Source organism: Hylobates moloch, unplaced genomic scaffold, assembly GCF_009828535.3.
Source record: "Hylobates moloch isolate HMO894 unplaced genomic scaffold, HMol_V3 SCAFFOLD_11, whole genome shotgun sequence".
Taxonomy (NCBI): Eukaryota; Metazoa; Chordata; class Mammalia; order Primates; family Hylobatidae; genus Hylobates; species Hylobates moloch.
The window spans coordinates 48,723,086-48,747,248 of NW_026652286.1; the positions used below are offsets into that span (position 1 = coordinate 48,723,086).

The 24,163-nt window shown below is 52.2% G+C and overlaps 1 protein-coding gene across 1 annotated transcript in view; it reads right to left on the minus strand.

Moving 5' to 3' along the window:
- Positions 1-214: 214 nt before the first annotated feature.
- LOC116476162 (guanylate cyclase D-like) overlaps positions 215-24,163 on the minus strand; it is a 35,547-nt gene continuing 11,598 nt past the window's right edge. Inside the window, 9 exon segments of the mRNA XM_058446239.1 lie at positions 215-459; positions 5,414-5,502; positions 7,482-7,576; positions 8,833-8,931; positions 10,159-10,333; positions 16,691-16,883; positions 17,515-17,678; positions 20,839-20,908; positions 20,910-21,010. Coding sequence (XP_058302222.1) covers positions 351-459; positions 5,414-5,502; positions 7,482-7,576; positions 8,833-8,931; positions 10,159-10,333; positions 16,691-16,883; positions 17,515-17,678; positions 20,839-20,908; positions 20,910-21,010 — 1,095 coding nt within the window. The 3' untranslated portion in view covers positions 215-350.

The window sequence follows — 24,163 nt, forward strand, 5'->3', positions numbered from 1 at the left end:
CCCCCTGGGCCTTGGGCCCTGCAGCTAGCAGTGGGCACAGGGCTCCTCAGGGTCGGCTCTCATGGTAATGAGCTCTCTGCATCAAAACCATTTGCTGAGGACAAAGCACCACGTGAAAGGAGGGGAGGGTTTCTATTTTTATTGTTTTTGTGTCTAGAGGCAAGTTCAGCTCTAGGATTCGTATGGGAATGCATCAATTACAATCACTCTGGGCACTTAGTAACGAGCACCCGGTTGGCCACCAGGGAGCTCAGCAAGGAAGTCTTTGAAGGAAGTGGAGCAGGGAGGGGGAAGGGCGTATCCACAGGAGGCTCCTCGCTGGTGCAGGCACCTGCCCCACACCATTCTCCTCAGGGCCTGGCCGAGGTCTTCCCGGAGCTCTGGGTCCCTGCCGTGTCCTGACGGGCTTTGGCAAAGGCTGCCCTGATTTCTTGGTTTATGAAGTCTTACCAAGGGTCTCTGGAGAAAAAGGAGAAACAAGAATCACAAAGCGACCACTGAAAGCCGCAGTCGTTGCATTTACAGCCCCACCCTGCTGACGGGGAGCTCCTTTCACTTCCTTCGTGCTCCTGGGTCCCAAGCAGCCCAGCCATGGGCACACGCCGCCTGCCCTGCCTTGAACTTTAGGGATCTGAGGCTGGGAAAGGTGAAGTGTCTTTTCCAAGGCCATGCCATTGCTGACTCATCTGCAGGTGTGGCTTCAAGTACAGTGGACTCCTAGGAGATGGGGAACTACCCCAACTTCCACCCCTACTCAGGACATGACCTTGGGAGGCTGGGAGGCCATGGTGAGGGCTTCTGTGACTCCCAGGTAATATACAGATCCAAGGTAGGGACCATGGACTCCTACACACTTTCCTTTTCTCACTTGCTGCTCACAGGTGCCAGGAACAGGGTGGAGCTGGGTCACTGCCATTACCCAGAGAAGAAAGCCAGGCTCCGAGGGACAGCCAGGGTCTCACAGCAACCTGGCTGGCAGGGGAGGTTTTTTGCGCCTGTTTTGCGGGGCAGAGGAGAGAGGGGGCCACTGTGTGGAGTGTCTCTGTGACGTCTGATGAAAAGTGCTTCTTGTGGGCACTGCTGCTTGAGTTTGTGGCTACACCAAGACATGGTTGCGGGGGGTATGGGGGGGCCCTTTGTTCCCTCCCCCGATCTCCACCAGCCTCCTCAAAATCCCCAGATAGAAAGATAAATCACTTCTGCAGATATGGGAAATACATAAAGTGGGAAACTTGGCTTCAAAAAAATAAAAATCGAATTATAACATACAGTGCAAGCAAAAATTTGGTAACTGCTTTGTAAATGCGGCTCCAAGGGAAGTTCCTATCCAGCCTGTCCTGAGCCCCTCCTGCAGAGATTCTGTGTGTGTGTGTGTGTGTGTGTGTATGTGTGTGTGTGTGTGTGTGTCTGTGACCTCATCTCCAGACAAGTAGGGGGCACGTGGTGTTCCACACCCATGCCGAGTGTGTGCACCCAGTGAGCTCCTGTGCAGGACTGGGGTTCGGAGACCCTCCCCTGCCTGCCTGGAGGTCTGGGAGGCTCCCACAGCAGGTGGTGCCCACTGCGACTAATCTCCGCTCTCCTCCCTCCCTCTGAGCCAAGAAGATGAAAACATTTCTGGCACTTTCTAAAGTTTCTGTCCAGGAGTGGAAAAGCCATCAGCTGAGGGGGCGCAGGATGACAAATGGCTGCCAGATCTGCAGGTTCCCGGTTCTGAGACAGGATGGGCGGGGTGAGGGCTAGGAGCTGGGCTTTTCAGTAGTGCCTGAAAGGACAGACCGGGGCAGGGGACTTGGTGGAAGGCGGCTGGTGCATAGGAGACTCCAGAGGTCACATTCCCTGGGTGCTGAGCACCGATGGACGGATGTGCCGATGTCTCAGTGGTCCGGGATCTCCTGAGTCTTACATGGACAGAGCAAGCTCCGTCAACTGGCAAACAAGAAATGTCAGTAGTTACAAGTGCTGTGGAGGCCACCACGCTGGGAAATGAGCTGGAGGGTGACAGCAGGGCCTGTCTAGAGTGTGTGACCTGTGCCACCTCCTGGCTGAAGCAGCATTTGACTGAGACCAGGATGACAGAAAGGGCATTCCAGGTACAGGAATAGCAAGAGCAAGCGGCCGGAGGTAGGAAGAACACGGTGTGCTTTAGGGACAGAGAGGAGGCCTGTGAGCAGGTGGTGAGCAGCAGAAGGTGGCAGGAGAGGCCGGGCCAAGGGGCAGGCACTGGCTGGACAGCGCAGGGCCTTGGAGGCTGCACGAAAGGCTGCTTAGCCTCAGGGCGATGGGACAACCCCAGAAGGGTTAGCAGCAGCAACTTGTCCTGTCCATCATGTCTGTGACATTTGTTATTGTTGTTTTGAGACAGGGTCTTGCTCTGTCACCCAGGCTGCAGTGCAGTGGCACGATCTCAGCTCACTGCAACCTCTGCCTCCTGGGTTCAAGCGATTCTCCTGCCTCAGCCTCCCAAGTAGCTGAAATTACAGACGCCTGCCACACACCTGGCTAATTTTTGTGTTTTTAGGAAAGATGGGATTTCTCCGTGTTGGCCAGGCTGGTCTCCAACTCCTGACCTCAAATGACCTGCCAGCCCCGGCCTCCCAAAGTGCTGGGATTACAGGCGTGAGCCACCACGCCCAGCCCATGTTTGTGTTTTTGAAAAGATAATTCTGGCTGCTGGGTAGAGATGGATGGAAGGGAACTGACTAGGAACCCTGCGGCGGGCCACCTGAGAGGTGTGGTGGCTTGGGCCAGGGTGAAGGCATGGAGGTGAGAGCCAGCCAGAGGAGGGATGTGTGATGGAGTGGGGGCTGCTAGGCACACACACATCCTGTGTGCAGGATCTGAGCCTGAGGCCTGGGTGGGGGCAAGGACTCCCACCTGCCTCCCCGGAGGCTCTGGAGGCTCCAGACTTGCTAATGGATAGGGGTAGGTGTGGAGATTCCAGGAGCCCGGGATGGTGTTGGGCTGTCTGACTGAGGATGTTGGAGGACCAGGTTTCGAGGGTTGCTGGAGCTTTGCAATCTGTGGTGCTGTGAAGCCCCAGAAGGAAGCATTGAGTGAGCAGCCAGAGCTACGGGAGCCTGGTGCCCAGTGGGGTGGGAGCCCGAGACGTGTACTGGGTGTCATTAGTGTCTGGGTAGAGAGGGAGACCCCAAGAAGGGGAGGATGAGCTGGTGCCAGAGGAGGAGAGCAGGGAAGAAAGAGTTTTTAGGAAAAGGAGGGCAGCGGGGCGAACACTGCTGAGCTGTCAGGTTAAGAACTGAAACTGCCCCCGGATCTGGTGACATGGACGGAGGTCACTGGAGACCTTCCGAAGAGCCTTCTGGCCCGAGGGGGTGGAAGTCAGACTGCGGGGGCCGGGGAGGGAGTGGGAGGTAAGGAAGTGAAGTCAGCGGCAGCCGCCAGCTCCTGAGAAGTTGAGCTCTGAGTGGAGATGAGCAGTGGGGTGGGCGCTGGTAGGGAGGCAAGGCCAGAGGAGGGTTCGCTCCTCAGGACACAGGGAGGAGAACGGGAGGACAGGCCCTCCACGTAAGGGAAGGGAGAAGAGGGCCACGGGGAAGCTGAGGACCGAGTCCAGCCGAAGAGCCCAGTGGTCCCAGACAGGAGCAAGATCTGCCAACAACAGTCGGGGCCAGGCCTGAGCCCTGTGTTCGCATCACGCTGCCTGCCCCGCAGGCCATCCATCACTGTGCAAAGGAGAAGGGCCCCAGCCGTGTGAAGGCCTTTCCACCAGCACAAGCTGGTTCTGCCTCTGAGAGGCTGGCGTGTCCCTGTGAAAAGGGTGTCCCTGTGTGTCTGCACCCCGGGAGGCTCGCCATCCTATGCTGGCGTCTGCCCACGCACTCACTCTCTTTCCCTCTCTCCCTTGCTGGGAGCCCCTCTGGACCCTGATGTGTGTGGCAAGGGGGAACTCAGATGAACGGGAGCAACTCCTGCCCCGAGGCACTGCTGTGCCCCAGGCTCCCTGGGGTCCCAAGGCCTTGGCCCCGCAACAGCAGGAGGGGAAAGGCTGCTGTGACCTGCCCTGTTCACACCAGTCCCGCCTGGTTGGAGGATGCTCAGCCTGGGCTGCTCCAACTCTGGTCCCTTCCCAGGAAGCCCATATTGATTGTCTCTGAGGGATGGGAAGAGGTGGCCTTGGGTGGGGCGCCATCTTGGAAGAACTGAGCAGAGCCCGTTGGAAGTTTCGATGAAGGGTGCATTCTGGGCAGGGAGACAGCAAGCCTGAGCTCTGGCCCAGGCACTGATGTGGTGGCGCTGTAGCACGCCAGGTGGGGCCCTGCCCTTCCCAGGCTCAGCCTCCCCACCGGTGCAATCAGCCAGTCAGGCTCTATGGTCCCTGGGACCTTCTTGGCAACTGGCAACACCTGTGCCCCTTGCCCTCCGACCCTCTGCAGACTGCCTGCCCACTTTGAAGTAAAATGTTATTAACTTTTCTCCCTTCCCCAACCCCATCCATGTTGCCCTCAGTGAGGGACATGGGTTCTAGGCGACAGAGGACAGAGGGAAGAGACAAACCACCAAGCAGGCACAAGTTCTCTGAGAATCTGCTTCACATGGACCCCAAAATGTGGGTGCTCTTTTTATCTAAAAATTCCTCATCTGCAGAAATAGTCTGAATAGCAATAAATGCATGATAATATTTACCAAATCATGACCTGTAGTCAGCTCAAAATGGAAAGATTCTGCATTCTCTGCAATAGAGATAGGCTTTGCAAATCCTGGAGTGTCCTCATGTTGCAATCCAGATGCAGTCACTGTGGGTATGTTTATGGGTTTTTTTTGTTTTTTGTTTTTTGAGTCAGAGTTTTGTTCTTGTCGCCCAGGCTGGAGTGCAATGGTGCGGTCTCCTCTCACTGCAACCTTGGCCTCCTGGGTTCAAGCGATTCTCCTGCCTCAGCCTCCTGAGTAGCTGGGACTACAGGCACCCGCCACCACGCCCAGCTACTTTTTGTATTTTTAGTAGAGACAGGGTTTCACCATGTTGGCCACGTTGGTCTCAAACTCCTGACCTCAGGTGATCCACCTGCCTCGACCTCCCAAAGTGCTGGGATTACAGGCGTGAGCCACCGTGCCCGGCCTACTGAGGGTATGTTTATAAAGTACTCCGAACAATACAGGAAGGTGCTCAGGACAGTGAGCTGAGGGCACAGGTCGGGATGAGAAGTGATCTGGGCTGCATGACCTCACGCACGCCAAGCACATGAGAAAGAGGTGCGTGCGAGCCCTGCTGAAGTGCTAACAGCAGCTGCCTCCCAGGAGTAGAAAGATGGGGATTATTGAATATTCGAAGAATTCTGTATTTTCCAAGTTTTCCACACTAGGCGGGAAATACTTTTATAATCAGAAAAATAACAAATGTCAAATGCAAAACAAAAGCATCCAAGCTTTTTGGGAAATCTGTCTTACTCACCCAGATTTGATGTCCACAGGTGCAGGGAGGGGCCTGGGAAGCCTGCCTTCCCCCCGCCCCCGCCAGTAGGTCTCTTCGATGCCCTTCCCCTGGAAGAGAGAGGGAAGGGGATGGGAAGGTCCCTCCCCATGCAAACCTCCTCAAGCTGAACAGCAAGGGCAGAATGTGTGATTCCAACAGCTCCGTGGAGAACAGCCTAGAGCCTGGAGATTGAAATTCTGGCTCTGCTGCCTCCTAGCTGTGTGACTTTGGCCAAGTTACTTTACGTCTCTGTGCCTCCATTGCCTCAGTACCTCACAAAGTTGTAAAGATTAAATAAGTTAATATTTTTCTGTTAAAGAAATAACCCAGCCAGGTGCGTGGTGGCTCACACCTATAGTCCTAGCCTTTTGGGAGGCTGAGGCAGGTGGATCACTTGAGGTCAGGAGTTCAAGACCAGACTGACCAACATGAAGAAACTCCATCTCTACTAAAAAATACAAAAATTAGCTAGTCACAGTGGCACATGCCTGTAATTACAGCTATTCGGGAGGCCGAGGCATGAGAATCACTTGAACCTGGGAGGTGGAGGTTGCAGTGAGCCGAGATCGTGCCACTGCTCTCCAGCCTGGGAAAGAAAGAAAGAAGAGAGAGAGAGAGAGAGAAAAGAATCATGAGCTCTGTGATCAGCAGATCTAGAGTGCTAAGATCCCACCATCTGTGATTCTCTCCAACCTTCACAATGGAAGGACCTGGTATGGTGGCCTCCCCTGGGGTGGGAGTGCAGCTCCTGAAGGTCAGGAGTGAGGGGGCTTGAGAACATGAGGGTCAGGGCTGGCTGCTGGGCTGGAGGTTCCGTGCCCCATCTTGGGCCAGGGCTCTATGGGATGAATATTGTCCTTGGAGCCCCCGGGCCAGCCTGAAGAGTCTAAGGTTGGCATGCTGCCCTCCCCACACCTCTCTGCCCTCCCCACACCTCTCTGCCCTCCCCACACCTCTCTGCCCTCTCCACACCTCTCTGTGTCCCTTTCTGACATAAGTCATCCATTCCTCAGGATGCTCAGTGTTCACTCCCCTAAATAAGACACATCTGCCCTGACTTATTCCAGCTCACTCTCCCCTAACTCCAGCCATCCAGAGCAAAGGATACCACATTTACTGGTCTTCACGGGCTGTGTGATCATGAACAAGTTGCTGCCCATCTCTGTGTTGCACCCTCCTGCACCAACATTCCACAGTGTAATGAAGTGAGTCCCATATGGCACCGAATTTCCGGGACCCAGTGCATCAGGCCTTTAAGCTAGATTGCTCCGGTCTCCCTGCCAGACCTGGCTTCAGCTTAGGAATTTGAGGAAGAGGAGGTGGGGTAGGAAGAAAAGTCACTGAAAGGAATGCTGTACCATTGCCTTTATAGAATGTTAACGTTGAGAGAGACTGCACAGGTTACAGACCTTTCTCTGCCTTTGAGGTGCTCACGAGCATTAACAACCCAACATTACACTGTAACAGCAGGGAACTGGCCTTGGGACTGGTGGGTACACACAGAAGTCATGGCAGTCACTGTTTGTGGGGAAGGAGGAGGAGAAGGAGTGTTCCTGGGTCAGGGTAGGCTGCAGTGAGAGGTGATGTCTGATCTGGGGTTCTGAGGGATGGGCAGGAGCCCAACAGTGCTATGGAGAAGGCACAAGCTTTGGAGCCATGAGATCTGAATTATGAGCTATGTGACTTTGACAAGCCACTCTGCCTCTTTAATTGAATTTTTTCAACTGTAAAATGGGGACAACGATGCTCCTTTCATTATTACTATGAGTGATAAATATTTTGATGTGCGTTGTACACTGGCGTGCTATACAGGTAGGTCAGCAGGAGAAGTGACTTCTCTGTCCTGGCCTTTCCTCTCACAAGGAGCCAGATGGCTCCCAGGAAGCAATGTTTCTTTAGAATTTGGGGAGTATAGAGGGCATGTAAAGGTGACCAGCTACATCCCCAACTCTGGGCAGCCACATCAGCCAGATAAGAATCTTTCCTGCTTCCCACAAAAACTGGATCCTTGGGGACTTTTCCCACAAAGACCACAAAATTCTCTCACCTTCAACTCAGTCTGACCTCTGATATCAATTTGGTAGCTTTCATCAAGGCCAAGCAGTATCTGGACAGTGCTTCGGCTGACATGAATTCTGTATGCTGAGAAGAAAGGCAGTCATCAGGTCACCACCTGGTGACAGCATACCTAGTATTTGGTAAAATCATTAAGAGGCTGCAACGACTGCAGTTCCAGTCAATCATACACATAGTGATGATTTATACAATACCCTTCTTCTGGCCCTCTTGTCCCTCTAAATTGTTGGTCACTAAAAGAGACCCAGAGACAAAGCAAGTACACAGATTGAGTGCTAAGGGGAGCTCATGATGGAGTCAGAACCCCTAGGAACATAATTTCTACTTGTAAGGAAGTCTGTGAAGGCTGAGTCTGAGAAGATATACAGTTTTTAGTTTTCTTTTAAGAGCAGGACTTCCCAGTAGAGCCATAGCATCCAGTTATGCAGGATGTACCCTGAACATTAGGGAGCAACTACCTACACAGCCAGAGGCAGAGGACCTGGGGCTTCAACATTTTAGCTGCTCTAGCCAAGCCATCATGGTAGCTCCTGCTGCCAGTAAGGGCCAAAAACATTGGGGATGTCTTCATGGTGGTGTCAGGGCTGCCCCAGCATAAAAGGAGGTGGCATGTGACCAGTTAAAAAGAAAACACTTTAAAGGGTCTCCTCTTCGTACAATGGGGAAACTAAGGCCTACAGGAAGAACAATTTGCCCAAGGACATTAAGCAAGCCAGTTGCAGAGCCAGGGCTAGGACCCAGATTTCCTGCCTCTTGAGTCATTGTTTTCTCTGCTAATGTGCTCATGAGATCACCACAAATATTGCGTGGAAAGTTAAAAGAGCCAATGACATATATCATCTCCTTCTGTTAGGTCGGTGCAAAAGTAATTGCAGCTTTGGCCATTAGCTGTGGTTTTTTTTTTTTTTTTTTTCGACCTCGGTTCACTGCTCCACCTCCCGGGTTTGGTGGTTCATGCCTGTAATCCCAGCACTTTGGGAGGCCGAGGTGGGAGGATCACGAGGTCAGGAGATCAAGACCATCCTGGCTAACACGATGAAACCCTGTCTCTACTGAAAATACAAAATATTAGCCGGGTGTGGTGGCGTGCACCTGTAATCCCAGCTACTCGGGAGGCTGAGGCAGGAGAATGGCGTGGTCATTAGTTTTAACGCCAAAATGGCTATTACTTTTGCACCAACATAGTAATTGCTTTCCTGAAAACTAGGGTACACCGCCACCAGGTGGTGATTTGGTTACTAATAACTATATTAAACAGCCAGGCCACACAGGTTATTGAAAGAGGCTCTCCCCTGGGCAGGATAGAAGTGTGAGATACTCATGCAGCCCCGTGGACTCCATCCGGGAAGCCGTGTTGACAGCGTCCCCAAAGAGGCAATACCAAGGCATCATGAGACCCACGACCCCTGCTGCACAGGGCCCTGAAACTCGAATGTACCCAGTGAACTCCAGCATGTCTTGGACCAGAGAGACAGCCCAGTGACAGCCTCACCCTTCTCTACCCCCCGTGCCATTCCCCACTGCATGTGCTGGGCTTCAGTTGCGAGGTGAGGAAAAAGCTAACTGGAGTCTCCAACGACATCCAGAGAGGAGCTGATGCTTGTGCCAGGCTCTGTGCTGGAGGTGAGGGGCCATAGATAGATCAGAGCCCCTCCCCGCTCTTGGGCAGCTCCCAGCCCGGTGGGGAGAGATGTGTAACCTGCAATCAAGGCTGTGATGAAAGAAGCACCAGGGCTGTGCCAGCACCAAAAAGGGCCTCTAATCCAGCCCAGGGGACTTGCTGGAGAAGAGGATACATGTGCTCTGTCTTGAAGGATGAGAGAATGAGTGGGCAGGGAACAGCAGGCGCAGAGGCACAGAGGCAAGGAACCCATGTGTGTGAAACTGCACACAGCTGAGTGTGGATGGAGGGCCATGCAGGGAGTGGTGGGAGATGGGGTTGGAGAGGCTGTGGCAGTGGCTGGGTGGTGGTGGCAGTGCCAATGGACTTTATCCTGCAGGCAGGGGAACCATGGTGGAAGGAGCACGGACATGGGAAGGGTATATTCATGACTCTGAGGGCTCTCCCAGACTCATCCCAGCAAACATTTGGTTGTTTGCATGACCACATGTTTCTGTCCTGCCTCTTCCATCAGACCATCAGCATCACATATTCTCTCTCTTTTTTTTTTTTTGGAGACAGAATCTTACTGTGTTGCCCAGGTTGGAGTACAGTGGTGCCATCTTGGCTCACTGCAACCTCCGCCTTCCGGGTTCAAGCGATTCTCATGCCTCAGCCTCCCAAGTAGCTAAGATTACAGGCATGCGCCACCATGCCCAAGTAATTTTTGTATTTTTAGTAGAGACAGGGTTTCTCCATGTTGGCCAGGCTGGTCTCAAACTCCTGACCTCCTGTGATCCCCCTGCCTGGGCCTCCCAAAATGCTCAGACTACAGGCGTGAGCCACCGTGCCTGGCCAGACTCTCTTATTTATAACATAATTAGGACTTCAAAATAATGTAAGGAAAAAGAAACATAAAATGTTTTTACCATAGGGTTTTATAATCTCAGACAACCAGAAGCATGCCACTGGAGGCGTGCCAGCCAGCGCCCCAGGGAAGATTGGGAGATGGATGTGGCCCCTCACCCTGGAGGCCCCTAGCCCATACCTGAATGCAGGCCAGCCCTGATGCAAACGGGCACGTTGGGTGCATGCCTCATCCGGATGTCACCCACAGAGCCCAGGATATCCAGGGCCATGTTATTGATCTCAGCCGCATGCTGACTCCCATTGCACTGAGACAGCCCCGACACCACCATGTAGGCGTCCCCAGTGGTCTCCACCTAGAAACCACAGCCTTCACACTCCAACATGAGAACATATCCTCGCTGGCCCACCACACATTCTGCTACACATGGCTGCTTCTCGGGAGTCCCAACCCACCCCGTGGGTCTCTGGCCTGCAGTGCCATCTTTGCCAGGCCTCCAGTTCCAGGCACTTTAGCAACGGTTGGATCTGTACATTTCAGATCACCTTTGTCTGTATTCCAGGTGACAGTGGCTTTTTTTTTTTTTTGTCTGTGGCCTCAGTCCACGAGCTCCTTGGTGGCAGGCCTGGGTACCCCATCTGCTCAAGGCCATAGTGGCAGATCAGGCATTAATTTGGAGAGGACTGTATATATTTAGAGGACGCCTCCAATTTTCCAAACCCTGCTGGCCTTCCAAAGGTAAACTGGAAAGAATGTAGGTTTTGGAATGAGACAGATGTAGGTTCAAGCCCTGGCCCTGCCATTTACCTGGATGACTTCACCTGGGCGAGCTTCAGTTTCCTCTTATGTGGAATGAATGTTAGAGGTGAAGTATTTACAGAAGCAGGCATACCAGTGCTGAATACACAGAGGCTGCTGTCGTCCTCCTCATCATCATCACGGTTTTGGAATCTCCTAACTGGAAGGGGCTTTGTTGGTCACCCACCCAATTTCCCCCACCCCAGTTGCTGTTCTCGCCTGCTCACATCCCTTGATAGGAAAGTCTCTCCTTCTTCAGTAGCCACTTCTCTCTTTAGGCAACTCCGATTTTCTTTCTTTCTTCTTTCTTTCTTTCTTTCTTTCTTTTTTCTTTTTTTTTTTTTTAACCAAGGTTGCCCGGGCTGGAGTGCAGTGGCATGATCTCAGCTCACTGCAACCTCTGCCTCCTGGGTTCAAGTGATTCTCATGCCTCTGCCTCCCAAGTAGCTGGGACTACAGGCGTGAGCCACCATGCCTGGCTAATTTTTGTATTTTTTGTATAGATGGGGTTTCACCATATTGGCCAGGCTGGTCTTGAACTCCTGACCTCAGGTGATCTGCCCGGCTCGGCCTCCCAAAGTCCTGGGATTACAGGTGTGAGCCACTGCCCCCGGCTGCAACTCTGATTTTCAAAACTTGAGTTGGGTTAAAACCTGCCTTTCACCGGCTGGTTCCAGCTCCACCCCGTGAACTGGACCCATATACCTTTCCTAAGCAACTCCCTCTGTTCCTAAGTCCCTGTTCCAGGTGCTTGGAACACAGATGTGAATGAAGCATAGCCTTCTCCCCTGCCACAGGCCGAGCCTGCCAGGGTGAAGACAGCGACTCTACCCTCTGAGTCTTTCCTGGCTCCTGCACTGTTCCTGCTACAGCAGGCACATGTTGGTTTCACCAGGCCTCGGCCGCAGAGCCTCCCCTGCCAGGCACTTCTGCACTTAGCACCTGGTGCACAAGAATAGTGATGCTCCACAGCCCTTAGGGGGCGCTGTAAATAAAAAAATTTCTCACACAGCATGCAAGTGTGGACTGTGCCCCACTACCAACGCCCCCACGACCCTGCGATCTCTCCCTCACCCCGGCTGTCCTCCACCTCACCACCAAAAAGTGATCTGCCCTAATCACATCACATTCTGCTCTGATATGCACTTCAATTTGCTCCCTATGGCCAGTGGCTTAAAATTCAGGCCCCCTGGCCTAGCTATCAAGGGCCTCCTTCATCTGCAGGATTTCCTGACATTTTCTAACAGTTGCTTCCGGTTCCCCATGCTTCAGCCAGACAGAAACCCTTTCTACCATTTCAAGAGACACCCAGCGCTTGCTCACCTCTGCCAGGTCCCTCTGCCTGAAAAGCTCTCCCCGGTCTCTATCTGCTGAAATCCCACCCCTCCATCGGTCCCGCTCACATGTGATCTAGGGCACAGAATCTTCCCATTCCCCAGCTGCGAGAAAGATGTTTCCCTCCTCTGGGCTGTGGCCTGCTCTCCCGCCCTGTGGCCTGCCTGCTGCCGTCCACCCAGCATTCATTGGCTGGTGGTAAGAGCGGTGGGGGTGGTGGCAGGGCTGCCCCAAGCTGTGCACCTTTCCACAAAAGAGATTTTCCACTCCACTCCCCAGGAGGGAAAATTATGAGAGACTCCTGGCTTTCCCTGCTCTCTCTTCTTCCTCACCGCAGGAGGAGGAATGCCTTACCTGATTGGCGAGACTGGAAAAAGGACTAAGTGCCTCTTAAATACTCGTATAGTGCTTACTATGTGCCAGACACAGTCCCAAACCCTTTATAATTATGAACGCATTAGATCGTCACAAGAATTCTGGGATGTAGGTACTATTACTAAGGCCATTTTATAGGTGAAAACTGGGTCAGAGGCATTAAGTCACTTGCCAAGGTCACTTGCAGCCAGTGCGTGGGTTTGAACTTGGTCAGTCCAGCTCCAGAGTCTGTGCACTATGCTGCCTCTTGATGGACATGGCTTGGGACCTTTCTCTCTCTCTTCTGAGGAGGTTTTGCTCCCACCCTGCCTGCTAGGTGTGCAGCTGTGATTCAGGGAGGGTGCACCAGCTCTGGGGACCCAGCCCTGCCTCAGATGTGTGCCCCACCGTCCAGACTAGGGGAGAGGAGTAGAAAGCCTCATGGTGGCCACACAACCAGACCACAGTCTCTGATCTGCTAAAGCTGATCTCTAAGCTGCTGACCTGCCTGATGCCTGAGCTGGAAGGGAACATGCAGGGTGATTAACATTCACTCCTTAACCCTAGAAACAGAAAGATGACCAGGAGCAGGCATGCTCTCCAGGGACTCGTAAAGGTGATGTACTCAAAGCTGCCTATCATAGGGGGCTCTCAGTTGTAAGTGAGGCCGTGGTTCCCATCACAGATGGGAGAAACAGCCAGGGGAGAGGTGCAAGCAAAGGGTCCATACTATCAAATGCAGATGTGAATTCTGACCCTACCACTGACTTGCTGTGTGACCCTGGGAGAGTCATTTACCCTCCCTGTGCCTGAGTCCTCATCTGTACAGTAGGGATAGTAACCCATACCCCTGACAGGCACTGAAAGGGTTAGATGAGATCACTTGTGAAATTTCCCCAGCCAAGTTAGCCCTCTGTAGGTGACTAACTAATGCTGCCCCTTCCCTCTGTGCTTTCAGGGATGCCTCAGCATCTGGCATGTGGCAGGTGCTCAAAGTTAAGGTGGTGACTAAATGAACAATGGCGCTTTCTCTCACATTCCTTAATCTGCAGAGCAATCCTAAACCAGAGACACTTTCATCCCTGTTTTATAAGCGGAGTACTGAGGCTCAGAGAGGTGACGTGCCCAGGGTGGCTTGGCAGTAGGGCTAGGGCAAGACTTACGCCTGGTGGAGCCACAGGTGGGGCTGAGGCCTTGCCTCTGAGACAGCCCCCAGCGGCTCCGCTCTGGAGTCATGGCCATGAAAGTGCACACTCAGCGAGCGTGGGAGGGAATCACAGACCCCTGCGAAACCAGGAAATGATTGCCTGGCTGCCTCCCAACCCAGACCGGATTAAACAGCAGTAACCAGATCCTGTTGGGGACGAAGGGGAAACCGAGGCGGATGGCGTGAGTGATGAGAGACGCTTGCACATCATGAAGAAGGGGCCTCCTCTCTCCCCACATCTGGAATGTTGTGTGGGACTTGTTTGATTTCATTTCATTCTGCCAGAAAGATGCAGACCTCCTGGCCAGAGTTCAGAGCAGATCAGAAGGGATGATTCAGAGCCAGGGGACACATGTGTGAGGAAAGATTAGCAGTGGAGGAAGAGATGAGGCTGGGGTGACTCAGGGTAGATCAAAGCTGTGGAGCTCAGCGAGATGAGTTGAGGAATGTTTTCCTGGGGCTGTGAGGCCAGGGCGGCTCTGGAGGCAAGAGGAAAACTCAGGAACGCCTTGGAACCGCAGGCCAGGGTGGGGATCTAAGGTCCTGAGTGGGGAACAGGAGGGAAGCTGCACCCTTGGTTGTCAGTGGCGCAGGTCCCTGTGGGTGTGTGTCGGTCAGTATGGTGCAGTGGATGGAGCACCGTGGTGGATGGAGCACCGTGGTGGATGCTGTAGGTTTCTGTCCTGGCTCTGCTGCCGGCCAGCTGTGTAACCTTAGGTGGGTCACTTCCCTCTCTGTGCCTCCGTGTCCTCCTCATTCCCTCAACACACATTTCCTGAGGATCTATGATGTGCTGGACACTGCCGGCCACTGGGGAGTAATTCAGGGTGGAAACATAAAGTGCAACATAGGGGGGGTTATGCGAGCATCAAACAGGTGCCCCTAACCGTGTCTGGGAGGGGGAGAAGGCTAACCCCAGACCAGACACACGGCCAGGAGGGAGCTAGGTGAAGAGGAGGGAGAGTGCTGCTCCAGCAGGAGAAACAGAGGTCCTAAGGCCTGGTGGCTAGAGGCAGCGAGGCATGTGTGAGGATCCAGAGGCCTGCAGAGGTGGAGCGGCTGGAGACACAACTGGGGAGGTAGGTAGGGCGGCTCCTGGAGGGCTTGCGGGCCACTGTGAACCCACAGCTTTATCCTGAGGATGTCTATGTCATGGGGATGGTGAGCCTCCCTGAAGAAGGGCCTTTGGACCAGCATAATCAGGTTCAAATCTTGGCCTCAGATCCCACTGGGATTATGTTAACAAATAAGCCACTTAGCCTCTGTTGCCTCATTTTCCTCATATATAAATTAGCAGTACCAGTCCCTACCTGGTAAATTGTTTTGCTGAATAAATGGGCTAATACATATAAAGCATTTAATACTAGCATCCAGTATGCACTAAACACTCAATAAGTGTTGGCGATTATTGTCGTTGGGGTACTATAAATAATGCTATCAGCAGATTGTCTGGCATCTCAAAGAGTTCATCGTGTCCTCGGAAAATTCCTCCCAAGGAATCCTTTTCAATCTGGCTTCAGCCCTCAGGGCCTGGCCCTCCCCTGCCCCTGCCTTTATGGAGGGCCATGGCTGGACAGGGCTGGTGAGTCACAAATTAGGGCTAAGGCCAATAGAGCCTTGGCGTGTTGTTTCCTGGGACCTCCCTCCATACCTTCCCCACCATGTCTGAAGCTGCCCCCAGACCCCCTGGATCAGAACAAGGAGCAGGGTTGGGGTTGGAAAGTCCCCACAGCACGGGTAGAGTGGAGGAGTGGCAGGCAGGAGGTGACTCCCTCTCACACTCCGTGCTTGACACCCACTTGTGCATGTGGGACAGGATCCTGCCATCCTCCATGAACCCTCCCAGGACTGTGGTCGCCATTCCTGTTCACATTCAAAGAAACAGAGGCCCAGAGAGGGGAAGCTGTTAGCCCAAAGCCACACAGAAGCTGGAGGCCAGGCTGGGACTCAAACCCAGGACTGAGAGGTGCACAGGGAGGGGCTTGAAGGCCCTGCTGAGGCCTCTGCTGTCCTCTCCAGTACCCCTAACTCCCCACTCCTGGCTCATTCATGTCCAGCCAGCCCAGCTTATTCAGCATCCCCACACTCACCAGGCCCTCTGAAGCCTCAGGCTTTAGCATATTTTTCCCCCATTGCCTGCCTAGGGCTGCCACTCCCAGATGGGACAATGCTGGGAAGACAGCACCTCTTCCAGGAAGACTTCCCTGCACTTTACACACCTACCCCTAGCTGGGTTGGGGCCCTCTCGGCCTCCTCCGCTTCTGAGGGTCATTATCTTTTACCTACAGGACTGAGAGCTCCTTGAGCATAGGAGTGGGAGCTGAGTCATTTGTCTGCTCATACCCAGCACAGGGTCAGGCACAGAAGAGCCTGCTGATAAGATTGTAAAGGGATGGATAGACGGACAATGGACAAGTAAACACTCTGGTCCATTAAATACAAAATGGCCCACATCCTCCACCCCCTCTATGTTCACCCCATTGCAATGGGACTCTGAAGCTTCTCCCATCAAGAGGTGGACTTTGTTTCCTCAGCTCTTGAATCTGAGCTAGCCTTTCATTTTGACCAATAGAATACATCAGACATTATAATATGCCTGATCCCAGATTAGATCTCAAGAGCCTCGTGTACTTCTGTCCTCTTTCTCAGAACCCTGCCACGTCATGTAAACAATCCCGGACTAGCCTGCTGGTGGAAGATAGACTGTGGAACAGAGCTGAGATCTCTCGGCCAAGGCTCGAGAGACATGAGAGAACCCAACGAGATCAGCAGAGCTGCTACCTCACCTATAGCTGCCCACAGATGTATGTGTGTGTCCAGAAGAACTTTCTGGTGGCCCCATAGGCTTGTGAACAATAATAAATGCTTATCATTCTACCCTATTGAGTTTGGGGGGGTATTTATTACACAACAATAGCTAGCTGTTATAAACACATACATAAATGAATGGAAGTAATTGCACCATCAAGACACAGTAGTAAAGGGAGGAATGGAATGCCAGCCTCCTGGTATTCTCACCTTATACAGGTCATGGCTGCCCAGAATAGCATCAAACAGCATGTAGAGATCGTTGAGCAAGCCTACCACCTCAATGGGTTCACTCAGGGCTGAGATGATGGTGAAACCCACAATGTCACTGAAGTATATGGTAACCTGGTCAAAATACTCTGGTTCCACAGTTGCCCCCATTTCCAGAGCTTCAGCCACAGATCTGAAGGGATGGGAGGGGCCAGACACATAAGGTGTGAGGGCCTATTTTTGACAGTTTGGAGGCTAGGAAGGGATATTTGAGAGGAAACTGTTGAGCATCAGCAGATCTGGTTCAAGTCTGCTGCTGTGCTGACTGCCCTGGAGTGAATATTTGCCTTCCCTGGACATGACTTCCTCTGAAGTGATATTGGGGTGGGGGAAGCATTGTGCCCAGCTCCTTGCTCCCAAGGATGTGAGAGAGCAGAAATTCCACTCACATGCCCAACAGAGTACCTAGCACATGGTGAGGGCTCTATAAAAATATGTTGTATAAGCCATGTGCAGTGGCTCACGCCTATAATCCCAGCACTTTGGGAGGCTGAGGAAGGACAATCACTTAAGGCCAGGAGTTTGAGGCCAGCCTGGGCAACATAGTGAGATCCTGTATCTAAAATAATAATAATAAACAAAACTAACTAAACTAACTAACTAAACAAAGTAATGAGCTGCATAAGAAAAATGTTAGATAAATAAACATGGATGAGTGAATTGAATAAATTCATGGAATCCAGATCTGCTGAGCACCTGCTATATTCCAGGCCCTGTGCTTAGAGCTAAAGCTAGAGGCACACTCAAGTCCAGGGGCCACTCACGGGGGAATCATCTGACAGAGCAGCCTTTCTTTCTTCTCTCTCTTCAGCTCTAGTTCCTCAGTCTGCTCCTGAATCAGGTCCTCCAGGTTCTGGGAATATTTCTCCAGCAACCACAGCATGGAGTCAGCCACACTGGTCTTCTTGCCTTGGTTGATGCTTTTGAACTGAAAATGGAACAAAAATGCCAAGTCATCCATGAAGGTCAGCACACCTGGTCCTCAGCTGGGAGTCTGGGGCCACAGAAATGCACCAAACAGAATCCCCGCTTGTAGGAGCTGCATTGTTGTGGGGAACAGATATGTAAATGACAGGGGGATGGTGGCTCCGACAAGGGAAAAGTGCAATCAGCTTTGTGCCAGATTAACGGGTTAATTCTGTGTGGAGTGGGCAGGCAGCAATAGGACTTTGCAAAGGAGCCTGTACCCAGCACAGCATTATGGTTAACAAACACAACCCTATTGCACTGGGTCTCACAACAATACTGTGAGGTTCTTTGTTCTTCTTAAAGGTAGATAGATAGATAGATAGATAGATAGATAGATAGATAGATAGGAGACAAATAAACAGATGGATGGATGGACAGCTGGACAGACAGATGGACAGATGGATGGATGGATGGATGGACAGATGGATGGATGGATGGATGGATGGATGGATGGATGGATGGATGGACAGATGGAAGGGTAGGTGGATGGATGGGTGGATAGGTAGAAAGAATATATGTAGATTATTTATATGTATAATCTGTCTCTATTTCTACTTTGTTCATCTGAAATTTTAATGATGAAGAAGAATAAAAGCAGTACCCCACAATAAAATAATAAACGTGTGAGGATATTAGGACCAAAGGAGAGTAAAGGCTTTTTTAAAAAATAGGTAAATCTAGGAGTGAAATCTGTATGCAAAATCCATGCTAGAATTTGGTCACCATTTTGGATATGAGCTTCCTAGCAACAAAGCAAAGAGGGAAATATAGATTACACAATCCACGGGGTCCATAAGACAATGAAACATTAAACTAATTGCTCAAAAGAAATACAACTACTCCTAGTGCCAAGCAAAGAGAAGAGCCTCTTAGTTCTTTGTATGAGAACCCTTATGTGTGATCATAAACTACATCTTCAACAACAACCTTACAGGACATCTGGCAGCAGTTTTCCTAGGAAGACTTACTAGAACCTTACCCAGTGTGGTTTGCACCTTCCCAGAGTGCAGTCAGTAGGAGAAGCAAATCAATGATGGTCAAAATGAAGGGGTCCATGCTTGTCAAAATCCAGCATCTTGAACGTGTGAGTGTGTGTGTGTGTGTGTTGTGTGTGTGTGTAGGTATGCACATCCAACCTCCATTAATGCCATGTCTCTCAGCCAAATGTCTGCAAGGTAGGGAGTGGCAGCAGCCCCTGAAATGCACCTATTTTGTATTGTCCAACAAAAGCAGAGGCATAAGCTTTACAAGGTGGGCATGACAGCTGCTGACCTTGAGACACCAACAAGGACATGAAGCCAACTCCAAGGTCACCTCTGCATGGAAGGTCACCATTTCATAAATGAAGGGACAAAGGATCTGAGAGGTGAAATAACTTGCCAAGGAGAACACAGTGGTGGATCTGAGTTTCAAACTAAAGTCTTTTATATTAATTTTATCACCAGCCACCCCACTGAATTATTTTATCATTTGGAATTATATGTATTTCTTCTTCCTTTCCAAAATTAATTTTCTTGTCTAACTGCATTGGCTACCACTCCTAGAACAATGTGAAATGAATATAAACCCAGGCCTTTTTTTTTTTTTTTTTTTTTTTGAGACAGAGTTTCGCTCTTGTTATCCAGGCTGGAGTGCAATGGTGCGATCTCGGCTCACCTCAACTTCTGCCTCCCGAAACCCAGGCCTTTTGACTTTAATGTCAATGTTCTTTCTCTTGTAACTTACTCACTCTCTCCTTCTCAAAGAGCTACATTTAAAAAAAAATAGTTATCTCACTGGATGGTCACACCTATCTGGAGAGTTAGGCCAGGGTTAGTTATCTTTCCAGGAAACACACAGGGAGGCTGAGGCCCAAGAGGACCATTAACTTGTCCAAGGTCAAACAGTGGGTAAGTGGGATGATATCCACTGGATTCTCACATAGATGTGAATCCAGGCATCTGACCCCTCACCTCCCCACAGTGTGATACCATTCCCCGCTTCTTCAGGCTGAATTCATGTGTGCCCATCTCAGCCTTCTTTGCCTTGGGGCCTTGGGCAGGAATCTTGGGCAAGAATCCCACAGTCACCCCTCACTCAAGGCAAGAGCCCTTCCCCACCTCACTGGCCATGGCAACCTCTGATCCCCTGGAAAGATTCCAGGCTTGTGCTTTAGAAACTGGTTGCTCATCCTAGCTCTGCTACCCACCATTATGGTGACTGCTTAGAGGTCATTTACTCTGAGCTCCAGATTTCTCATCTGTGGAGGGGGGCACCACCCCTGATGCCAGAGCTAAGTGGGGAGGGGGTGTGGGAAGAGAGGGGATGGGCAGGGCTTCTCAAAGGACACCTGTGTGCGTCTCTTTGGACTGCCTTGCTGCCTCTCTCCCTCTCGTCACCTGTCCTAACCCCGTTATTGTTCCCTGAGCCGCTCCTTGGCAACTCTCCACCATGGCTGGGGAGTGGAGGACGGGAAGGGGAGGCACTGTTCCCTTGGGTCTGATGGGTTGGCGCCGTGGAAGCCATTGGCCAGCTTGGTCATGTTCACACACTCCACTGCTGCCCCGCCAGCTTGCACAGACTTGCTTTGCCCCTCCCACTGAAATCCCCAAGGCAGTCCTGGGGGGCGCCCAGGGCCCCTCACATTTTTCCCTCACTGACTCAGGAAGTAGTACTGTCTCCACAGCCACAATGGCCTCTCTCCTCTAGTGCCAGAAGGCCTGGTACAAGGTGGGGTTCCTGGCGCAGCTCTGCAGACAGACAGACCTGGGTTGGACTCCAGCCCCACCTTTCACTCGCTCAGTTATCTTGGGCAAGTCCCCTCCAGGCCTCATTTCTCTCCCACGAAGCCAAGAAACTAACACTGTTTCTTCAGAGGGCTGTGGCGAGGATGAAAGGAGGGGAGCATTGCCCTCAGCATGGGGCTTGACACTCAGGAAGACATGGGACAAACGTCCCTGGAACCTGTGGTCCTGAGAAAGTTCTTTAAAGGGCGGACCTCAGGGGTGACAGTACTGGGCGGTTGCCGCTTACTGCGTGGCTTTCCAGGTCCCAGGGAAAGCATAGGGCTTGCATGAGCTAAGCGAGCTGAACTAATGGGCCATTTTTTGTGAGCACCCGCTCCTCTGGGGAGCACTCACCTGGCTGCAGATCTGGTCCATGCTAGGTCTGTACTCTGGAGCCTCGTCCCAGCACTGCTTCATCAGCCGACGCACTCAGGGGGCCCGTGATCGGGGTCACCAGGGGCCGGCACAGAGGACGGGGAGATGCCACCCTCCTGATGATTTCGGCAACAAACACCATGGGGCGGGCCTGGGGTCCTGGGAAGGGTCATGAAAGGAGCCTGGCCTCGGATCCTGAGAGCGTGGGCAGGGTAGGCTTATGGCAGTGCCAGGTTCTGGGCCTGAGGATGTTCCTCTGCTCCTGTTTCCAGGGTATGGCTGGCCAGTGGATGTGGCATTGTTGCTCTCCTGGGTCTACCCTGGGTGTGGCCAAGGAAAGGGTCTCAAACTGGGATCCAGGAGAGCTGCAAGCTGGTTTTGAATTCTGGATCTGCCACCACAATACTATGGGATGGTGGAGAAGACAATGACCTCTCTGAGCCTCAGTCTCCCTATCTGTGAAATGAGCATATAAACTGCCTTCTTTTTTCTTTTTTTCTTTTCTGTTCACTTTTTTTTTTTTTTTTTTTTTTTTAATGTCGTGATCTCAGCTCACCACAACCTCTGCCTCCCAGGTTCAAGCGATTCTCCTGCCTCAGCCTCCAGGCATGCACCACCACACCCAACTAATTTTGTATTTTCAGTAGAGACGGGGTTTCTCCATGTTAGTCAGACTGGTCTCAAATAAACTGCCTTCTTGAGAGGAGTGCTGAGGTGGAAGACGACGGATGTTAGCACCTGGCAGACTCTCTCCCACCCTCAGGCCCCGCAAAAACTGCCGCTGCTGTGTTGCCAACGATGCCCACCAATGATCTTGAAACCTTGACAGCGCAGCTCTTTCCTCCAGCCTTGCCACACAGACACTGGTGTGCCGGTTCCCCACGGGTGTGAACGACACTGCCTGCTTATCGTTATCATAATCATTATGATTCTGTCCTCAAGAAAACCTGGCCACGCGTCATCCTGTCTCCACACCAGGCTAAGTCAGTGCTCTAGTTCTGCTATGACTCTGAGCCTCAGTTTCCCCACCTAACAACTGATGGAAATAACCCCTGCCTCGGGGGGCTGCTGGAGAGCCAGGGAGAGCCAAGCGATTCTAAAGTAGGCTGGGAGGAAGAGGGGCTGACACCGAGCTCAGCCTCTGGAGTCCACAGATCAAAGTGGGACTTTAGATGACCCATTTACGGTCCACACAAGGCGCATCACCTCTCTGAGCCTCAGCCTCCTCGCCTGGAAGACGGGTATAACCATACTACATATTTGGAAGGGTTGTCACGAGGCAGAGTAGGAGGGCCGGGATCCTACTCTCATGAGTGAGGGAGGTGGGAGCCTTTGGAGCCAGGGAGGAGAAATTTCTTTCTGGGTTTCAGTCCCCTTCCCATCCCTTTTTGGCTTCTTGTTGGGGATAGTGCAGGAGTCACCATTCCATTTTACAGACGGGGAAACTGAGGCTCCTGGGAGTGAAATCAGGTACCCACATAGGGCCAGTCAAAAGCAGACACTAGAACTGGGCCTGATTTGCCCCCAGCCTGCACAATCTCCTCTGCCCAGAGGTTCCCAGCCTACAGGCGTTAGACCCTGAGGGCCCCCAAGTGTGGGATCTGGGAAGTCGTATGTGCTTACAAAAGACTGTGTGCTGATGGAACCAATCATACACCACATGCACACATGTACTACTGATTTTCAAAGGTATGCAGATGGCACTGTAATGAATACAATACAAATCCATTTCAAAGTGTTGCTGATTTCACAGCTGATTTCATCACTGGGTATGTTCTCAGTTAGTGGATATTAGAAGTCAAATAGTAGCATGTGAGGCTGTAAGCATTTTTGACATTAAAATGGAGTCTTCATATGTGAACATGCTGGGAACCCCTGCCCCAGGCCAGGCTAGGTCTCATGCTTCCCTCACTGCACCAGGTATGCTGTCCACACCCCAGGCATAGCCTTGCTTGATGGACAGTGCTGAGGGCTGAGGGAGGAGGCTGAGCATCCAGCTCTGGTGGGAACTTGCTGGGCTCTAAGAGGATGCCCCACGGATGACTCCAAGAGATTTTAGAACACTGAGCTTGGACCAGGGATGTCCACCCAATCCCAGGTCCACAGCTTCCCCTCTGAGAAGTCCCTTCCCCTCTCTGAGCCTCACTTAACTCTAAAAGGGGGGCGATTAGCCACCTTCCAGGGTTATCAAATGGATTCATGCACATGAAAGTGCCTTGGGAACAAAGTGCCCCCCACCCACCCACAGGATCCTAAAGAGATGTTAAGAGTCAGGAGAGAACCTGGGACCCCCCTTAGCACACTCCTCACATCACCCCGCAGATATTTATTGAGCACCCACTGCATGCCAGGCACTCTGTCTACAGCATTTCACTGAATCCTCACAGCGGCTCTGGAAGGCAGACATCATGGTTCCCATTTTACAGATGAGAACACTGAGGCTTGGAGCCTAAAAGGGATTTACTCGAAGTCACGAGGCATGTTGGTGTGGAGCTAGGCTTAGGTTGGTGTTCCCTGGAGCCTGTGGCCTGAGCCCTGTACTCCCTGAGGCCTAGGAAAGCACACAGCAGGAAGCAGTGGGCCCTAGGCTGACAGCCTCCTCAAGGGTGGCCAGAGCATTCCAGGCCTGGGTCCCTGCACCCAAAGCTGGATAGAGCCAGGCCTGGAGCGCCTTGCACTGGTGGCATGGCTTGCAGATCCCATCTGGCCAGTCCTTCCCTCCTCAGAGGCAGATGACGGGGAGGCCGCCAAGGAGTGTTGAACAAATGGTCTGATAAGGCCCCCCTTCTTCCCACTCCTCCACCTCATAAATTTGGGCCTGGAATGCTCATTATTCACAGGGCAGTGCTGTGGTGGAGAAAGGCAGTGGGGCTGGGCCTCCTGTGAATTAAAGATTATCCATTGGGGTGGGAGCTGATGGTGAGCTCGGCACTGTCACTGCTCTGCACTGTGGGCCGAGGTGCCAGGTGTCTGTAGAGGGCCAGGTCCCTGGGACTGGGAAGAGGCAGCAGGAGGATGACAGAAAGAGTAGTCTGGGGTCCAGGGAGCCCAGACAGAGAGCACAGAGGGGAGGAAACATTTCTGAAGTTGGGCCTTGGCACTGGGGCTGGAAGAGAGAAAGTGTGTACAGGCCAAGTGATGATGGGGAAGCTGCGAGTGATTATCCTGGGGAGCCAGAAATGTGAGGACAGAGATGCTCTGAAGGAGCCTGCCTGGGCAGGTAACGAAGACCCCTGGTATTGAGCAGCCTGGCCACATTGGCTGGGGATCTGGCACATTTGTTACTGGATTCCCATTTATAGAT